This window comes from Drosophila yakuba, chromosome 3L (genome assembly GCF_016746365.2).
Source record: "Drosophila yakuba strain Tai18E2 chromosome 3L, Prin_Dyak_Tai18E2_2.1, whole genome shotgun sequence".
Classification (NCBI taxonomy): Eukaryota; Metazoa; Arthropoda; class Insecta; order Diptera; family Drosophilidae; genus Drosophila; species Drosophila yakuba.
In genome coordinates, this window is record NC_052529.2 from 505,078 (window position 1) to 524,649 (window position 19,572).

Sequence of the window (19,572 nt, forward strand, 5' to 3'; positions counted from 1 at the left end):
GATAGAAGTTTACAAGACCAATACAAAAATGAAAAAATATTAAAACATTTTTCAAAAGTGTGGGCGTGGCAGTTTTGGGCGGTTTGTGGGCGTTAGAGTGGGCGTGGCAAAAAGATTTTTTGCAAATCGATAGAAATTTTCAAGACCAATACAAAAATGAAAAAATATTAAAACATTTTTCAAAAGTGTGGGCGTCGCAGTTTTGGGCGGTTTGTGGGCGTTAGAGTGGGCGTGGCAACATGAATCGACAAACTTGCGCTGCGTCTATGTCTCGGGAGTCTGTGTGCTTAGTCTCAACTTTCTAGCTTTTGTAGTTCCTGAGATCTCGACGTTCATACGGACAGACAGACGGACGGACAGACGGACAGACGGACAGACGGACAGACGGACGGACAGACGGACATGGCCAAATCGACTCGGCTATTGATCCTGATCAAGAATATATATACTTTATATGGTCGGAAACGCTTCCTTCTGCCTGTTACATACTTTTCAACGAATCTAGTATACCCTTTTACTCTACGAGTAACGGGTATAAACATGCTAAATCTAAAAAAGTTAAATGTTGGCAGCCCGATCTATGACCTTGAGCTGTAAAATTGACTGGCTATGCCGGAGACGATGATTAAATCTTACCAATTATTTGTACCAATTTTACTGTCAGCCTGAGCTTAGTTTATTTACCCTTGAATTCGAAGAAAACCAGAGCAGCTGAGCTTCTTTTCACGAACTGTTCACAAAACCCAGGAAAACGCCCCTATTATGCTGCCTCCTGCTGTGGCAATAAATCCAGAGCACACACCGTCACAAGCCAAACTGACCGGCACTTTTGCCTTGGCCTGGACTCCACTGCGAGGGCGAGGGAGGAGGGGTTGCTTCTCCAGGGAGGAGGTGCAGCCGAGTTGCAACGGAGACGAAAGCCAAAGCAGGAGCCAGCTGCATTCAGCACGTTTCAGCTGTTTCTCTGGAATTGTCGTCGCTTCGCCTGCGAAGGAACGCGATTTGGACGCACAGCGAAAAATGCATTCACGATGATGCTGAAGAAGAAGTAACTCCCACACACAAAACGCATAATTATATACCTTTTCTTTTAAATATTAACATTAACATAAGGAATGAATTTCTCATTCATCGCACGAGTATTTATTGGCCAACGGTAAATTTAAAGACCCAACTTGTACAGCATAGTGGTTAAAAGTTGTTTTCGGTGCAGCCAACTGAGCATGACAACCCACCAACAACCCCCCAGCGGAGTCCCCCTCCCACCAACGACTTCACACTTGCAACATTGCAACATGTTAGAGTTCTCGGCATATTTCGTTTGGCAATCGAAACGCGGTGTTGCAAGACAAAACTAGTTTTCCTCCTTAGAAGTTACTAATTAGAGCCAAGAGAAACCCGCAAGACCAGGTGAAAATCGATTACAGATATCGAGTGGCCAAGTGCCCGGGGCAGCGTTTGGCGCACGACTCGATTAATCGATAGTTAATGATGCAACACTAGTGTCTGATCATAGCCTAAAGTAGATGTCAGGCGAAGATCATTAGGGATTTACCAACAGAGAGATCGTTTTAGGGCTTAGTTAAATCCAATGCCATGCGATTAATCACTCGGCAGAAGATTAATGGAAATGATGCAGAAGAACTTTGTTGGCAAAGCTAAACAAACAGAGACCTGGAGATTGACAAGAACGTGAGCCAGAAATTTGTGTAGGACATTATTAATAGTCTGCCAAGAAATAGTTAGCTTCAAGTACTTAAACAACCTTTGCTGTGTTTTCAGCAAATTCTCAATCGGAGTTAACCTTTTCTAACCCTTCACGTCCCATCCATGGCACTTGCGATCGCCGTGCAAGCCACTGGAAAGCAAAAACGATCAGCAAAATCCACAAATGTTTTTCCAAATATATATAGAAAAGACCATTACCTAAAATAATGAGACCGTACCAAATTGCTGAACGCGAAAACCTAGATTCCAAAATGAAACTACGTGCGGGCAGCGGTCGAAAAAAAAGCGATGGAGAGGAGGGAAGGTAGGGGGGGAAACTGATCTGTGGGGGCGTCAATTTGAATTGAAAGCACGAGCTCGATCTGGGAGAGATTGAACCGAGAGACGTACCCTTACCTTACCCACTGCCGAATGCATTTCTATGCAGCAGACATATGATTATTAATTTGATTTGTAGCTTTTGTGCAATTTCCTTCACTTTCCTACGATGCTGAAGAAAATGCCCCAAAAGAGTTTTCTTTTCGGCTCCGTGGCAGATTTCACTTTTCTTTTGTTTTTTTGATTGTTTCTTTTTTTTTTTGGGAGGTGGATCGGTAATTTAATACGGAATTTGTAAGCAATTTGCCCGAATGAGTTTCAATGTCAAAGTGTGGCTGCGCCGAACTCCGCCTCCTTGGCATTGGATGTTGGAGGATGGGGAAAAGTTTGGGGCCATAATTCACACTGGGGAGCAAACAGAAATAGTGAGAAAACCTTTTCTCATGGTAATGAGCAATGAGCAAACACCGCAGTGGCCAAATAAGTCGGCTTGGGAAACGCGGCTCTGAAAAGAGACCATAAACCAAAACTTATTAAGGCACAACAAGCTTCGAAAGCTGTTACTTGTCAGCCTTGCACAAATTTCATAAATCTCCCGGCTAGAGAACCCGGGAGTCCTCGTCTTTCTTTCTTTCATTCTGGCGACTGGTTTGCCTTGGTTTGGTCATAAAACTCGCAGATTCCTAGTGCCATTCTCCTCCGCTCTCCGTTCTTCTCCTCCGGCCACTCGGCCGCATCATTTCAAGGGAAAAAAGCATTTCAGCTTCTTTTCTTCGCTTTTCTCCCTTTTGAAGAAAAACTGGAAATGTTTTTCATTTCTGCAAATGACGGAAAAGTTCTTGCAGCTGGACACGTGTTGGGCACATGGTTCGAGGTTCAGAGGATGAGAACGAGGATGCGGCATATAAAAACTGTCATTACTATTTCGGTGGCAGGGGCAATGCAATTAAGCCAGCGGCGAAGGGTGCAGAGTGCAGAGTGGGATAATACCTAGACGTACACGCATGATGATAATTGAAACTGTACACCCATGGGTCTGTCTTCTCTTTTATTGGGGGAAACTCAACTGAAAAACCTGCGGCTTACAGGGGAAATCATTAAATTGAAGTATGAGGTTGCGTAAGGAAATATTATACCTACACGAGGTGTGCACTTGATTTCTTCATTACTAAAAGTTGTTTGGCTATTTTTCAGGGAGACACCAAAGCGCAGGATAAGAAATTAATAGTTATCTCTCTTCACTAATTTATATTTAGTTGATTGTTGACATCGTTTACGTCATAGTTGAAAACCATTGCAATAAGATTAGATTGAAGCCAACGACAAGATATTATTAATAACTTTCTTATATGGAAGCTTGATAATTAACAGTACGCATGATGACAATGAAAAGATTAAAGACAATCTGGAATCTGGTAAAAAGGCTTTTCCAAAAGCACCTGTTGTACTTTTGACACGAGGCCACAACAATTAATTCTATGATCAAACACCTGCAACTTCAATCAAATCCGCCAGCTGTTGATCATTTCTCCAGTTCCCGAGCCCCAAAACCCTCTCAAGTGAGTCATAAAATTACTGAAACTCGAAAAAGATGCAGATATACAGAAGCCAGCATCTGCATCCCAGAACGTCCTTAAAACGGGTTTTTTCGACCAAAAAGCCAAAACACGTTTTTGCCCAACTTAACGAAATCAATTCAGTGGACCGAGAGCCGAGTGCTGAAAACAGAAAACAGACGCGAGCCACGAGTGTTTGTCTTTAGTGTGGAGAAGAGCCAGCCGAAAGTTCAATAAGAACAGAGACCGATAAACAGCAGCTGATAAAGACAAAAAGGCAGAGCACGAAAATTAGTGGAGGCCGGAAAACAGAACACATGAGTGGAGAATTTCTGGGTCGGGAGTTGGGGAAAGGGCAACAACTTGTGGCACGATGACAAGTTCTCGAATATGAAATTTCGGCTGAGAGATGGAAACCTTTCGCAATCACCGAGGGTGGAGTGGTGGGGTGCTGAAGTGGTAATAAAATAATCGATGGATAGTTGGTGATTGATCCTAGCTGCAAAAGCAACCACCAAACACCTCCTGGCCATGAATCTCCCCCACGTTTGCAGGTTGAGGGACCATCAAATTAAATTGCCTCGGTTTGTTGTACCAATAATAACAATGGAACGAATGGAACGAAGCCAACCCTCGTCGGAAACGAACAAACCAAAACACGCAATAGTCATCAGGAAGGAAGAGACCCGAACAATCGTCATTCGAGCAGCTGCAAAATATTCCCAATACAGCAGACTTTTGCTGGGGAGAAGCTTCACTTTAACTAGCTAAACTGTTACTTTTTCAGGGTGATTTTGGCTGGAATGCAACAGGATGTTGCGAATTTTACAAACCCAACCTCAACAGCAACCACAGATGTTTAAGGTTCTCCTGTCATTGGGGAAGTTTCGCTGCCAATAAAACATCCTTTGGTATCCTTTTGGGGTTGAACGCTGGTCGATTGCTAGGTGTTAAGGGTTAAGCTGGGAATTGGTTTAAGTTCTTGTAAAAAACTTAAAGGGCGGCTAAATAACCGAGGCATTTATCGAATTACCGCGGATTCAATTGCCAGCATATGGTGTGAAAAAAGGAACGAAATCAAAGCTTTGATGAAGCTATTGTGTTTTTAACGGATTTGAATTATACGGCCAACTGTTTGATTTTTACATGAAATGAAGAATTACAGAAGAAGATTATCAGAACTTGCTTCTATTTAATTAAACTATACCCAAAAAATAAACATCATGCCCCAGTTCGCTAACATAAACATCTACTTTTATTACGAAATGAAACCTTGTTTTTTATGACGGAATAGATTGATTACTCCATTTTGCTGTATTTACTGCGATGAATATAACCTAGTGCACATTCTTCTTTACTCACTACTTTAGCATGTTCCTCACATAATTAAGCACTTCCCCCGAATTCAAAGCCAGAAAGCTACTACATAAGATACTATAAATTGGCCTCTTCTGGTTCTTTCATACATTTTGCCCCTATTTTTTCCTGTATTCAGCAAAAATGTTGTCCAAATTGCCGGCTAGATTGAGAACCCCCTACATAAGACTATATGTATATCGTTGCGCGGCCGCTTTTTGTCACTTTTATAATTAAAATTGCTCACACATGATTTTCCATATGCACATATATATAGAAGAGCAAAAACAGCGGGACAAAAAGTAAGAAGCGAAACAACTCACGACTCGAGCCAGTCGACTCATTAGCAGTGGAGGCAAACTAACTCAGCAGAACTGAGAGCAAATAATTCTTAAAATTTATTACAGCGGTGGAAGACAGAACTGGCGTAATAAAAAGCTGCCAAATGCCCAGGAAACTCGCAGAAGAACTCGAATGGAATACCAAACAATAAGGAACAATAAGGAATGAGCGATCTGGGATTTCGAGGAGGAAGTGAAGTATGAAGACATACCCGAGTGTTTTTGGGGATGGGTTAATTCCGAAGCGAAGTATCCACGAGATGCACGACGAAGATGCAGGCACAGGCCACAGATGCCGATAAAGAGGAAGTGCTTCGAAGGTCGTAAATCAGAGATCCGAACCACAAGAGATGATGCTTTGATTCAGTAATGTGTGCTGGTACTATAATATTATTATCGTCCATATGTCGGCGATTCCTCTTTCCATTCCATTCCTTTCCTCTACTCTCCTCTTTTCGGTATGTTTTTCGTACACTTTTGCGGCTGCTCGGGCATTCGGCCCTTCGGCAGGCAAAGTAGGTAGTTTTTACCTCTGGGCCCGAAACAGAGTGTTTTGCGCACTCACAGATACACGGATACACGCGGACACTCAGATAAAGATACCCGCACACAGATACTCCGGAGTTGGGGTAGAAAACAAATACAAACACAAACACAGACGCAACGGAACGAGAATTCTGTACAAAAATGCAGGCGGCACTTGGCTTGTGATATATCCCACATATATACATATATATATATATATATATTTATACGTTTGTTTGTATGGGCACATAAAACAAGCTGACTGACTGTTTGTTCTCAGTGCTCGAGTGAGTTTCTGTGCGGAGTTTCAGTCAAAAGCAAGGTCTTGAACAACATTTTGAATATTCAGCAAAGTTCTCATAAATGCCGGCAGTTTTGCTTTCGAAACATTATGTATTTTCACTCATTAAATAGCTCACTTTTGATCAGAGATCATCGTATACAAAAGTGAATTGTAACTACGCTTTGCGCGCGTTTTTTGTTTGTTGGTGGTTTGTTTTTGCCTATCTGCAACTGTGCAACTGTGCAACTCAAAACTCCCGGAACCGTTCCGATCCGAAAGTGCTGTTCATTTGCGTGGACCGCTCGCGAGTTACTGAGTCGCTCGCTCACGGCGCAGATACATTTTGCTGCCGCCGACTTCGCCGCAGATACATTCGCCGCCACGCTGCGCGTCCGGCAAGTTTGCGGCGACTTCGGTGGCAACATGTTGCAGCAACATTTTCAAAGGATTATTGAAGTAAATGGTAAAGTGTGTAATATTAGAAAAGTATTACCCATATATTAATTAATTTATAAAAAATATATATGTTTGTAAATTACACATTAATAAAATTAATTATAAAAAAAATTTAAAACTAGAGATAAATGATTTTATAATGGGTAATAACCGAGCTGTGCTTACAACTTTATGTGGCAGTTGAAACCTATCAGAAACCCGCCAAAAATCAAGGAAATAGTTTGATAAATGCCAGCAGCTACATTTTACCCCAGTGTGTGAATGTGTGTGTTTCAACGTGGCTTTGTTTGTTCATATGTGGGTGCTAACTCAGTGGTTGGCACGGCAAGAATTTCGCAAATTAACAAAGACGGAAAAACACAGCAACAGGAAAATCCATAGGAAAACAGCAATATCGAACGCCACTTTCCCAGGACGGAGCAAAGGTCTTTGACATTGCCTCTGCGGCGAGGTGTTAAAGGCAATTAGAATGTTGCTAAGAATGTTTTCAGCATGGGAATAAACAAACGGGAAACGTCAGCTGATGAGCTCAGCATCAGAACGCAACTAGCAAATTACAAATATTCGTTTCAAAATTCATGATCCATCGGTGGGGATTTGGATATACTTTTTTTATACCTGGTTCATCCACTCCACCCAAAGGGACCCACAATGAATTAGCGTCATCTCGAACACCAAAATCCCATATGATACTGCCCAGTTTTGCATAATCAGCACCACACCTTCAACTCTTCGCTCGAACGTATTAACGATCTTCAGCTATCAACTCGTCTATGATCGCAACAAATTAATCAAGTCCACGCATCAAAGTGCTTATGCAAGTTACCCACCGAAATATATATTTTTATGTCTTTATATACTTTTTCCCCCCGCAAACTGATTAATCTACCTCGGCTGGGCGGCAATTTTTTAAGAGAAGGGCCAACGATATTTCGGTCTAGCCGCGGGCGGTGACAGCACGAAATGCGAAAATGTAAAAATACAGAAACTTGGCCGAGGGAAAATACACGAAAAGTAAAACATAATTCGATTTGACAAATGATGGATGCCAGCAAAAGGGAAAAAACAGCAGCAAAATCAAGAAGACGCCAGCGAAGAATCTCCTCGAGCGAAGCTTATACTGCCCAAACCGTAATCAAATTTATGTAAATTTCATAACAAGCCCAATTATTTATAATGCCCTGTAAAACATTGCACAAAAACATTTCCTGATTGCCTCCGAAACTCCAGACCTTAAGCACATTAATTTCCCCTCGCGCTGGAAGTGAAATAAAATGCGTAAAATTCGATTCAAGCCAAGAGAGACTAAACCCAAGATCGCTGGGCAGAAAGGGAAATCTCAGTGAAACATTAATGTATTTTCGGCCATTTGTCAAAGTTGTGTCAGATGCGAGGCAAATTGACTGTAGATCGGTCAATTACATGCAAATGGGATGATGGTGGCAGGTTTAAGAAAACTATAGGAAGGAAAATATGGACTTCTTGAGAGTAAACCAGCACACGCAAAATGTGATGTACCAATCTCCTGTGCTAAACTTATTCGCTTAAATGAACTCTGGCTGTCAAATTTATGGCATTTTCTATTCGCAGTTGAAGTATCTCATTTCCGCAATTCTCTCTCCCGCTAAATGGCTTCAACTTCCCTGACTCTCGATAGTTTTTATCACCAGTCACCGGTGCTCCCCCGCACTATCGTACGTGCTACATGCTGTCCAGTAGAGCGGCGGGCAGTTCAGAAACTTGAAGGGCTTTGCATAATAATATTGACATCATCAAAGCGCTTTATGTGAACCTTTGGGCCAAACTCCGAACAGACCGCCGAAGCCCGAAGCTTGTCACAGAGTCCCCAGATGTTTGCCTGATTTATGGCCGTGCTACTTACGTTGCAATATAAGATACATTTGTGTGGAGCTGCGCTTCACGAGCGATCAGCTGTGGGTAAAAGTTGGTTTGGACAATTTGCTTACCTGAAACGAGAAGAGCGGGGAACAGATGTTGAGAAAGATTTGTTTAACAAAATGATGCGCGAAGTGATAGGGGAGTTGGCCATTGCGGATGCCAGAAAAGTATCTTCAGGATCGCGATAATCTATCTGGGTCACTTTGGCGTTTGAGAGATTACGTTTTGAACGTAATTAATAAGTGCGCATAAGTGTGCGCAGTTTACGGCAGATGTTGAAATTCCCAAACTTTGGCCATTTCCATTAAATCTGCATATCTGCATCTCGCTCGCCGCGCGTTTGATCCACTTTTCAGGCTTTTTGGTCTAGCCGAATGTCGCCACTTTCGTGGCCTTTGGTGCGCACAATTTATGCATTGTTGGCCAGGCCAACAGCCACTGAGCCGTGAACAGCACACCAGCACACCAGCAGGAACAGAAACAGAAACAGAAGACAGAGCAGTAGAAGCCAGAAGCTTTCACAAATCGCTAACAGACGACGACGACGATGGAAACAGTTAAAAAGTTGCGAGTTCATTGTGGCATGCACCGGACCCAAAGGAGAGGCCACTGCAGTAGCAGCGGCGCATGCAACACAAGGAGCAGCGAGCAGCGGCCACCGGTTACCCACTCAACTGCCTCGAAGAGGGGATTCTCCTCCGGATTCCCCTGCTCATCCGACTCAGGTTGTTCTACTGAACCGCCGCATGAACTTTGCGTTCGTTATGAACAACTTCGAAGCGCAGCGAATGCGAATCGCGATGGGTGCGTGACACGATCATCAGCCCACGTATAAACAGGACTCACTCTGCTGAACTACATGTCTTAAAATATACAAAATAATAGTTAGTTTAAAGGGGCATATATAGATCGATTGATCTCATCCCTAAACCAATCGAGCTGCCTTTTTAAATACATAACACAGACTCCGTCTCCGTCTCCAGCGTCATCAGTTCAGAGGAGTTCGTCGTCCGTCGTTCGTCTTGCTGAAGCGGGCAGATACAGTTAGAATAATGGTGATTGATAAATATTGTCTATGCACGACTTTCAGTATTTAATTGAAGTTTGAAGCGCAAGGTCTCGAGCTCCAGCTAAGGTCCCCTTGCCACTGTTGCCACCATTGCCAGCATTGCCACCGTTGCACCCATTTTCCCCGTTGCAACCCCATTGAGGTGGAAGTCTAATTGATGGCAGCATTTGCAGTTTTGTCTGCTTTTGTCTCCCAGCCTTTGGGTTCAACCGCAATGCAGTTGCTTTCTCCACCCACACAGCAGCTGAAAGTTATGGACTTGCAGCGTGGAAATGCCTCCCACTTGCAAGTGAGTGGCAGGAAACCCCTAGCATCTGCCACCAATTGTGATGTCTAATTGTCTAGATTTTTATGCTCGATTTTTACGAACGTCAGAAAAGTGGTTTTCCATTCGTAGTTTAACGTAATTACAATCTCCTTGCAACCAGGCTGCCTGGCAGTGTTTTTCGAGCCACTCTCTCGATTCTCGGTTCGCTTTCTTGTGGCCGAAGCAGCCTTCTCGCAAGCAGACAATATAACTTAAATGTTCACTCATGATAGCCAGAAAAGTGAATTGCCCACTTGGCAGTTGGAAAATGAAAACATATTCGCGACACCACAAGGATATTGGAAACCCATTTTAGGGCGAGGCGACTCATACTCTTGAAGTGGAGCTAGTGTAATGCTCATTGGTTTTAGAAATCAACACAAGAAGAAGTTCGTTCGTAGTCATAAGTCATGGTTATCCAAAACCTATTTTCAATTCTCGCAACTTCTATTTGTTTTGGCACATAGATACCCAGGAAAAGTGCATGCATTTAAGTATTCCCACAGATTTTCGAACTCACTTTCCCCCTTCAAAAGATTGCAGCCAACTTCTATCTTCTTCCAAGTGTTCAGCTCTCTTTTCAGAGCATCGCAATGGATCTGGGAGCAGCTGGAAGTTTTCCGGTATTCCAGTCGACAGCAACTTTCATGTTCTCGGCAGATGCGCGGCAAATGATAACAGAAAATGCGTTTTCCATTTCGAGGCATAATTTCGTGGTGCGGGCAAAACCATTTTCCGCATTTTCTCGGCCAATTTTCGTTGCCTCTGCGTGATGTTCACAACTTGGCGGTGAAAGAACCAGCGATGGAAAGTGCGGGGAGCCAAAATAGCAACCAGAGCAAAAAGAGCAAAAGGAAAGAATCAAAGCAGTCAACTCCTGTTCAGCAGCAAACAAACAGCAAAGAGGCGGGAAACAACAATATTGTATTTTGCTGAAGGGAAAGGGGAAGGGAAAGGGGAAAGGTATGAGGAGCCCGGTGGCTCCAGAAGTCTGCTGAAGCAATAAAAATAATAATCGAACTGCAGCCGCATTGCGTTGGCCGCAAAGTTATTGCCCATTGGCTCTGATCGATTGGGCCAACAAGTTGGCAAGAGGGGCGATCTGAGCCAAGAGAAATGAGAGAAAACTGAAATTGCCTTTGGGCAGTGATGGTAATTTGATAATTGGCAAAGCTTTCTGCTCAGGAGTTGCATAACTTCGGGTTGAGAGTGGAGCAGTTAAATTAAAGAAGCACATGATTTGCTTAAGACTTAAATCATAAATTGTTTATCATTAATCAAAGATTCATTCTTAGACGGAAGTCTAGGTAATGAATATAAAATCCATGGCTTAATCGAAATTAAGCCATCTTCAAGGAAACCGCAGCGATTCCCAAACCTCATTCGAGAAATACCCAGCTGACCCCAATTTCCAGCCCTCTAATGCTGATTACGGCTAACCAGAGATTACCCAACCGACTAACCGACTAACATTTGCCACTTCATTGCCCTGCCACTTTTCACCGAACGTCGAGCCATAATCGAAGTTGGCCAAATCACTGCTCCCCATTTACCTTTTATGGGTAGAGGTAATCCTGCCCAGCGATTATTACCCAATCCTAATCATACACATAAAACCGCTCGGTCTAATGAACTCCTGAACCGGAATGTCTCACTAAGTCTAAGTCTACAGTGGGATCTCTGGATTATGGGAACTCTGCGATCTCTGGCTATAGAAAATCTCATTCGCACGCCAAATTGATTTCAATCAGCGAACAATAAAGCAATTTCCTTAGAATTTCACACTTCAATTCACCGACTGACTGACTGAATTACCACCGACTGGCTTGACCCAGTGCTCCACAATCGCCTGGCAATCTGGCAATCTGGCAATCTGGCAATCTGGCAAACAATATGAATGGATATACGGCTGGCCAAATCCCCAAATCAGCCGCGAAGTTGGTGCAATTCTTTGGCACCTTTGCAGCTGACAATGAGCTGGGGAAATTACAAGGAGTAAGAGGTAGAGGGTGAGTGAGCAGCTGCTGCGCCTCCGCACACTTCTAATATTGGACGTCGGACGACGCCCACCGGTGGCCTGGGCGATGATTTATGAGGCGGCTCCTCCATTTGCGGCTAAAGCTCAGCCTCAGCCAAAGAGAAGTGAAAACTCGGCTTCAAGGGTGTGAAAAGTGGCAAATGAGTTGCTTGTTGTTTGCGCCAGCACAGAATCTTGGATAATGCAAAACAAAATGCCCGCAAATTGCCGACACGACCGACCGGATCTGGAAGATCTGGCTCTGGAGAAGCCCCACCACTCCACTCCTTCCCCACCACCAGCAGCACTCAAGATTAATCGCCAGGGCTTTGAAGTGACGCCAAGTTTGGTGTCAAAAACTGCGGCAAACAAAAAGCGCGACTTGAAGAGAAAGAGGCGAACGAGCGGCGAGTGTTAATGAAGCACAATCGCTCACTGGAAAATAGTTTTATCTAGTTAATGGATAGTAATAGTTGATGGTGTTCTGCTTTTGATTGTTCAAAGACTTAACTAAAATATTTTTGTATCTCATGGAAACAGTTCGTTTTATCAGGGGCGAAACCCTTGCCCTCTTACGTATTCCTTTATCGACTTAGTAATTTTTGGCAGTGCATATATCCCAAAGTCTATCTGGAGTCGCAGTCGCAGACCCAGTTGGCTTCCCATGTGGGCCCACCCACGCATCTCTCTTCAGCGGCACTTGGCATTAAGCCAAGTCGAGTGTTGAAGTCGACTCTTATTTTATTTGCAGCTGCGGCGGTGATCGGGATACAGCGGAATAACGGCAGATCCCCCCATTATGTTGAGCCACCCACTCAAGCCAGGTGGAGTGGAAAGGATGAAACTCGAGATCATAAAGGAACCGTGCAGATCGCTTCGGAGAGCTGGCAACTTGAACTTGCCCCCGGCTGAGGATGGATGGGGATTGATTACAAGCGGATCACAGCGGATCTCAGCGGATCTCAACGGATCACAGCGGATCAGGATAAATGAGGTAAACATCATTAGATTGAGGTGAAAACTGGTCTTCGATCTTTGTTTGCCATAATGACGAATTGCTATTCCCCGTGATGGGGACGGGAAGGCACAGGAAGGAGCGCTCGAAGATTAGAGTATCATTTGCATAAATCGATCCGATTGTCTTAGAGCCTCTGCGGATTTGCCTTAATGATGCTAGTCATGGTGGAGAAGACAGGCGGGGAATAAGGGAAAGAAACAGAGTCAAATTGCTGGTGTTTTGAAAGAGCCTCTTATCGGAATATTTGAGACTTTCTCATATATTTGCTTATAGAGCTGAATTGAAGATATCGATTGTATAGATTGTATAGGAGATGCTAAAAGAACTCTCTGGTTTTCAGCTTGACGATAAACATTAAAGATTTAGTAAACCACATAGTTCGCTTTCTAGTTGACTATCTGCAATTAAAGCTTAACTCTTTCATTTACATTTTCCACTCCAAGCAAACTCCACATCTCAAATATCCTTAGGCCCTGGTAAGCCACTGACCCCGCTGACGTTTAACGACTATTAACCCACGGCAACCCTTAACACTTGGCACCTATCGCCCACCCAAACGCCGCACTCTTCCGCCTTTCGAGACCACCGGCTTTGATTTCTCAGAAGCCCCACAAGCGCCGTTTTGCACATATTTCTACTTAGTGCAACAACTTTAAACGGCAACTTACCAAAGTGAAGCAAAACCCAGATGAGGAAAACTGGGGGAGCAGAAAAAAAAGGAAAACTTTTACCACAAATCGGATTTCCTGCACCGATTTGCGGTCTTCGCACGCGCCTCGAACTGAAAACCAATGCATTAAGTAGATCATAGAGCAACGACTGCCTTTTAAAAGATCGCATCTCTTCGAAACGAGAGCGACCAGAATGCAGAATGCAGAATCCCAGCTCGATATAAGAATCAAAGACAACGCACAACACGAATGCCAGAGATATTTCCCAAGGAAATAGAAGAGATTCTTCTGCTGGCCCCGCTTTTCCAAGAAGCCATCCAAAGCCACCAGCCACCAGCTACCAGAAGAAGGAAACGTGTGCGAGGCTGACAAGTTTTTCCCTTATTTGCCATTTGTCGGCCGCGCCACAAGCATATGGATGACATCGACGTCAAGTCCAGTTTGCCAGGCCGGAGTGGAGTGCTCTTTAAGAGCTTGTGGGGAAAGATTGGAAAATCAATCACATATTTGACTGAGAGTTGCAGTTTAAGCCTACCTTTAATATATGTTTCTTTGGCTCATGGATCGATTAATGCACATACAGCTGTGGAAGCTACAGTTTCTCCAAAGTATAGAAATGCATTTCGAATGCTATTGAACTTTTCTTATACTCTAATACTGAAATACTGTCTATTAAAGCAGCGATCTCTACGAACTAGCATAGGCGTACAACATCCATTAAAGTGAGAACTATTAAAGTCGAAAGCTGCCTGTAACTTATTCTATTTATGAGCAGCCCATCTTGAATAGAGAACCCAGAGCCCAGAACCCTGTTCTATTCAATGGTTACTGGGTGTGGAGAACGAGTTTCGCCCGGAGTCAACGCCTGATTCCAGCATTCCAGCATTCCACCTCCTGACAACGTGCCAAAATAGCCCTGAAGTCTTCTATCGAAGGGCCCAACTCCCAACTAATTGCCTGGGCACGCCTTCAACTTCTTTGCAAAATAGAGAAGGGGGCAACTCATCAAGCGCCGATGCATATTCATAGTCATAACGAGATTTGAGATTTGAGGTCTGCCATGTTCACACAATCATCCTCTTCTGCGGCGACTGGAGACACACCTCATAACTGCACAATTACCTGATTATTTTAATTAGCCAAAAAGTACAACTAAAGTAAAAAAGTTGAGCAAGTGCAGGAAAAAATTGAGGTGACAACACATAGGAAATGTCTAAATATACGAACAAAAGCTGGCGATAGCATAAATCAGCGGCGAGGGGAAACGGGTGAGCGGGTAAATGGGGAAACTGTAACTGCAAACAAGTTAATGAATGTATCTGAGAGATACATCTGCATGGAGAGAAAGACTCGAGACTCGACAAATAGAGTTGGCCGAAAAGCAAAAAGCAAAAAGCGGCTATAAAAAGCGTTAACACGACAACAACAGCAATTGGCAAACAATAAAATACACTTAGCAGCCGCAGAAGAAGCGAATACTACGAATACTACACTACACTAAATTGCTGTTAACAATTCTCGCAGAGTCCAGCCAGCAAAGGCAAATAAATTTTTCCGTCTGCCAGATGTGGGTCAGCACATGGAAAGGCCTCCCCCTTTCCATTTTATAGAAAGAAGATTTCAATGCCAGCGGCAGGCATTTCCATCAGCCAACTCTGCAACTCTTTCTCTCGCGTGTTAGTTAGATTTTAACTACCGTTTAAGAAGAATCGCACGGATACTCTCAATCTCAATTCTTCCTAACTCTTCTCAACTGAACTCCAATCCACTCCACTTCACTCCACTGCTGGCTGCGTTCATTAATCACCTTCAGTCGGTCCAAAGAGTCAATTCCGAACAGCCTGCCAAATGTGTTCCACGCAACTGCTCAATCTCCGTATCTTTTGGGTGCCTGGAACGAGGCGCACATTTGGCTTTTATCACTCGATCCGCACCAAATAAACTACAAAGCCTCTAACGCAAAAACAGAGGAAAACTTATTCGTGTGCCAGATTTTGGCGCATTTGCGGCTTGCGTGAAGAATTTCCTATCGGAAAAGACGGAGGAAAATTCTGTTGCAGCTCCTAATGGGTTTTCGGATGCGAAAACTTGACGGACATGCAAAAATAATTTACTTAAGTTGCATAAACTCTTTTGAAGTGCCTTTGATTAGCTTAGGTTTTTAGAGTGGAAAGTAAGACAAACAGCAAATCTTTTACGAGCATAAGTATTTCATTTATTCCGGGACGATATCGATTGAGCTTCTTCCAAAGTTCCAAATTAACCGTGGTAGATGTGGTGTCCGTAGGCGGGAACAGCGTAGGACTTCAGCACGGGCACATGCTGCACCACTGGCACATGCTTCACCACTGGGACGTGCTGCACCACCGGAACGTGTTTCACCACCGGAACAGACTTCACCACGGGCACCACGCTGGCCACAGGCAGCACTCCGTAAGAGGGCTCAATGTAGCCAGGAGCAGCGAAAGCCACGGCAACCAGGGCGAAGATCACAGCGATCTAAAGAGAGATTATTGAGTATGAACCAACCAAGGTGTGTGTTACTATTCCATGCACTTACAATGCGGAACATTTTGGTTTTTGGTATTTTGATTTAGATTTGCTACTTGACTGGGAGATATTGTCACTTGGCTGCTAGTCGGACGACTGTTGATGTTGACCAATGGATCAGTTAGTTTATATAGCCAAATCGAACTTCATTAATGATTTCTAAACGAGCGAACGTGTTTGCCATAATTCTTCGGTTTAATTGATAGAATGGATCTCATAGATAGAATTGACCTCATATAGGTGCCTCAAATAGGTCTTTTTTGTGGTCGTGACCTTGGTTCTTGGCTCATCACAAACGCGTGAAGCGATCGGCATAATGACAATGGTCTTGGAAGTAAACAATAATAGGCAAACGGATATGAAAACAGCCAACAATTGAGGAGTCATTGAATGGGGATTATGTCCAAAGGTTAGGCAATAACGACCGATAACGGGAAGTTCGCCGCTGGAGATGAAACCAAATAGAATGCGCATTAATCGAAGATACCAATTTGGAGATAATTAAACTGGTTTGGCGCGTGGCACTCGAACAGAAGTCATTTGGGGGCTATTTTCGGCTAAGGTGCTAACTACTATATATAATGATTCCACAGATGGTCAATCATCAACAGTCGTCCGGCTCACTCAAGCATTTGATAACCACAGACTTTCAGTTTTCAGCTCAAAACAAAACACTAAAATGTTCCGCTTCGTAAGTGCAAGGAATTGTAGTATATCCTTCGGATTGCTTATAACACATATTATCTCTTTAGATCGCTGTGTTCTTCGCCCTGGTTGCCATGGCTTTCGCTGCTCCTGGCTACATCGAGCCCTCTTACGGAGTGGTTCCTGTGGTGAAGTCTGTTCCGGTGGTGCAACATGTTCCGGTGGTGCAGCACGTCCCAGTGGTGAAGCACGTCCCAGTGGTGCAGCATGTGCCTGTCCTGAAGTCCTACGGTGTGCCCGCCTACGGACACCACATCTACCACGGTTAGACTAGCACAACCCTTTTTGAATCGACTCGGCATCAATAAACTACCAAACAAATCGAACATTTCCTTACTTTCCTTTGGTTCAATTATCTATTATCTCGTTCTGTTAGTTCACGGCAATGCACTTTACTATTATTATGTAGTACACAAATATATAGCTCAAGGAAATCATTCTTGTAAAACAAGGTACTTAACACCCTTTGCTGGCCAGCACTTTCCATTTTCCTCATTTCACAGCTGGTAAAATTGTTTTATGGTCCGCAGACGCAAGTGGCTTCAATGGCTCGCTGATTGTTTTATGAGACATTTTGTTAAATTTAATTTCACCTCGCTCATTTTGTTATTTGCGAATAGTCACACATAAAGTCGTTAACAAGGTGGCAAGCGTCCAGGGGAAATTTCTTCAGCTCTTCATTTTTTCGTTTCTTCATTAATCAGCGGAATAAAGAGACGCCTCTAAACTGCAGCTGCATCCTCTCCTCATCCACGTCCTCCCCATCCTCCTCCTCCTCCGTCGTGTCCATAAAACCCAATCCCAGCTCGTCTTTAATTTGAGCCAATTAAAGTGGCGACAAAGCAAAGCCTTCCACTCAAAGCCAACACTCTTAGAGCCAACCGCCTTTCCCTTTGGCTTTTCCCCCGGTTTGCGGTTCGATCTGGCGACAATGATGAACCTGAATGGATCGTACATGAATGTTTCATTGTTTTTTATTTGGGGCTTTACTCGATTCGGGTTATTAAATCGCTGGCTAGAAAAACTCTCAAGCGATTTGGTGAAAAAACAAGAAAAAAACCATAGAAATAAGCAGACAAAAATATAAAAATAAATTGTGTTCGAAAGTCAATTTTGTGAACATGCTTTTGGGGCCTTTTTGTGGCTGCTTTTGTTTTTTCTATTGCCAAAAGATTTATTGTTAGCGTTTTCTTCTTAATTTTCCCCACAATTCATTTCGGTTTCGGTTTTAGTTTCAGTTTCAGTTCAGTTTTTCAGCCTGCTGCTACCATTCAGGTTCCGCTTCCTTCCCAGTTTGAAGTAAATTTCTCGCCCAGAGTTTGGCAATTTTATTTCTCTATTAGGGGGAAAAATAGTAATTTGCTGCTCGATTATGACGAAATCATTTGATCCGCTTCACATGTGACGTAGTCTTTTTTTTTATTTTTTTGGGCCTGTCTCTCCTTTTGTGTGGTTTTTATTTCTTGTTGGTCTGTGGTAATGACTTCATCGCTACCCAAGATCCGCAGTTCGTTTGATAAATTATCCAACGGTTTGTAATAATATTTTTCTTGGCCGCTCAGGGGGAGTTGCCTGCGATGTGGTGTGCCTGCTTTTGTTTTCATTTTGTTAATTATCCGCTATAATTGTTAATTTAAATCACGAAGGAAAGTGAAACTCAATTGAACTCGAGAGACCCCAGTTCATCTCCATCTCGTGTGTGGAATTGGGCGTGTTCCGGATCGATGAAGGAAAGAAAGCCGTAGTTGCGTAGGCTTTCAGTTTCAATGTTTTGGTAATAATGTAATCCAGTTCCAACTCAATGGCAAATAGCAAATTAATTGCTTTTAGTACCTCGTGACCTTAATCAACACCTCAACGGCTAAGTGACTGCACGTGACTGCATATTACAATTCAGTTGGGCCCAAGTTCGACCGAACTATGTCAAATAAAATGGAAAGTTTATTTAAAGGTTCATTTAACGCGAAAGTTGAACTATAACCGAACCGAACTGGACAACTGGACAGCAGTCGTAACTGAATTTTAAGTGGTCTTGCACTAACTACTCTCCGGCTGGGCTAATTCGGTGCTGGATGTTTTATTGCCGCCCAGCAACCAGCAACCAGCCACCAGCAACTGCAGCTGGCCACATGGGCCGCATCCAAGTCGGACTCCAACTCCAACTGGACTGCAGCCAACTTATTGGGCGAAAGGTTACAGCCAGCAATTGTTATGCAAATCTGGCGGAGGGAGATTGCCGCTAACACAATGGACACCCATTCGATAGAATCGGACAAGCGGCTCGGCCAGCGGACCAAATCGCAAATTCCCAATCCGAATCCGAATCCGAATCCTGGCGAGGCGAAACAGTGAAACATTCAAACATGAAATTATGACTGCCATAAAGTGGAGCACTTCCTCGACTCCCGCACACAAATCGGAATTGTCAATGCGATTATATGGTCGCAGTCGCTTAGCTAATCGCGCGGCCAGACTCCAAATTGCACCACCTTCACTTTTCCCGCGGCTTTTCCAGGGAAGCCACGGAAACCAGGGAAAACCAACTTATTTTCCCGCTTTATCATGCTGTTGCTGCTGCTTGTCTTGACCATTTTTGGATGCCCAGGTTTGGCGGAAAACAAAGACATCCTGTCGTTGCAGGCGACAGGGAACATGAGTGTTTACGCCTCAGTTGACCAGAACAGCGAATGCCGAAAAAACACTGTGCTTGGCCATTAGTCCACCAGCCTGCTAAAGAGTTGATCTTCGATTACCATTGGATATTGGATAGTGG

The 19,572-nt window shown here is 43.7% G+C and overlaps 3 protein-coding genes across 6 annotated transcripts in view; 1 reads left to right on the forward strand and 2 right to left on the reverse strand.

The window, feature by feature from the left end:
- LOC6532237 overlaps positions 1 to 19,572 on the reverse strand; it is a 111,199-nt gene that overhangs the window by 52,746 nt on the left and 38,881 nt on the right. The gene's annotated exons all lie outside the window — the stretch shown is intronic.
- Positions 15,737 to 16,262, reverse strand: LOC26536285. The gene is made up of 2 exons (XM_015193775.2): positions 16,105 to 16,262; positions 15,737 to 16,043 (listed from the first exon to the last, which is right to left on the reverse strand). The coding sequence occupies exons 1-2, from the start codon at positions 16,114 to 16,116 to the stop codon at positions 15,804 to 15,806; spliced, it is 252 nt and encodes an 83-aa protein (XP_015049261.1). The 5' UTR covers positions 16,117 to 16,262; the 3' UTR covers positions 15,737 to 15,803.
- Positions 16,683 to 17,125, forward strand: LOC6532238. Its single transcript, XM_002092975.3, has 2 exons — positions 16,683 to 16,785; positions 16,847 to 17,125. The coding sequence occupies exons 1-2, from the start codon at positions 16,774 to 16,776 to the stop codon at positions 17,066 to 17,068; spliced, it is 234 nt and encodes a 77-aa protein (XP_002093011.1). The 5' UTR covers positions 16,683 to 16,773; the 3' UTR covers positions 17,069 to 17,125.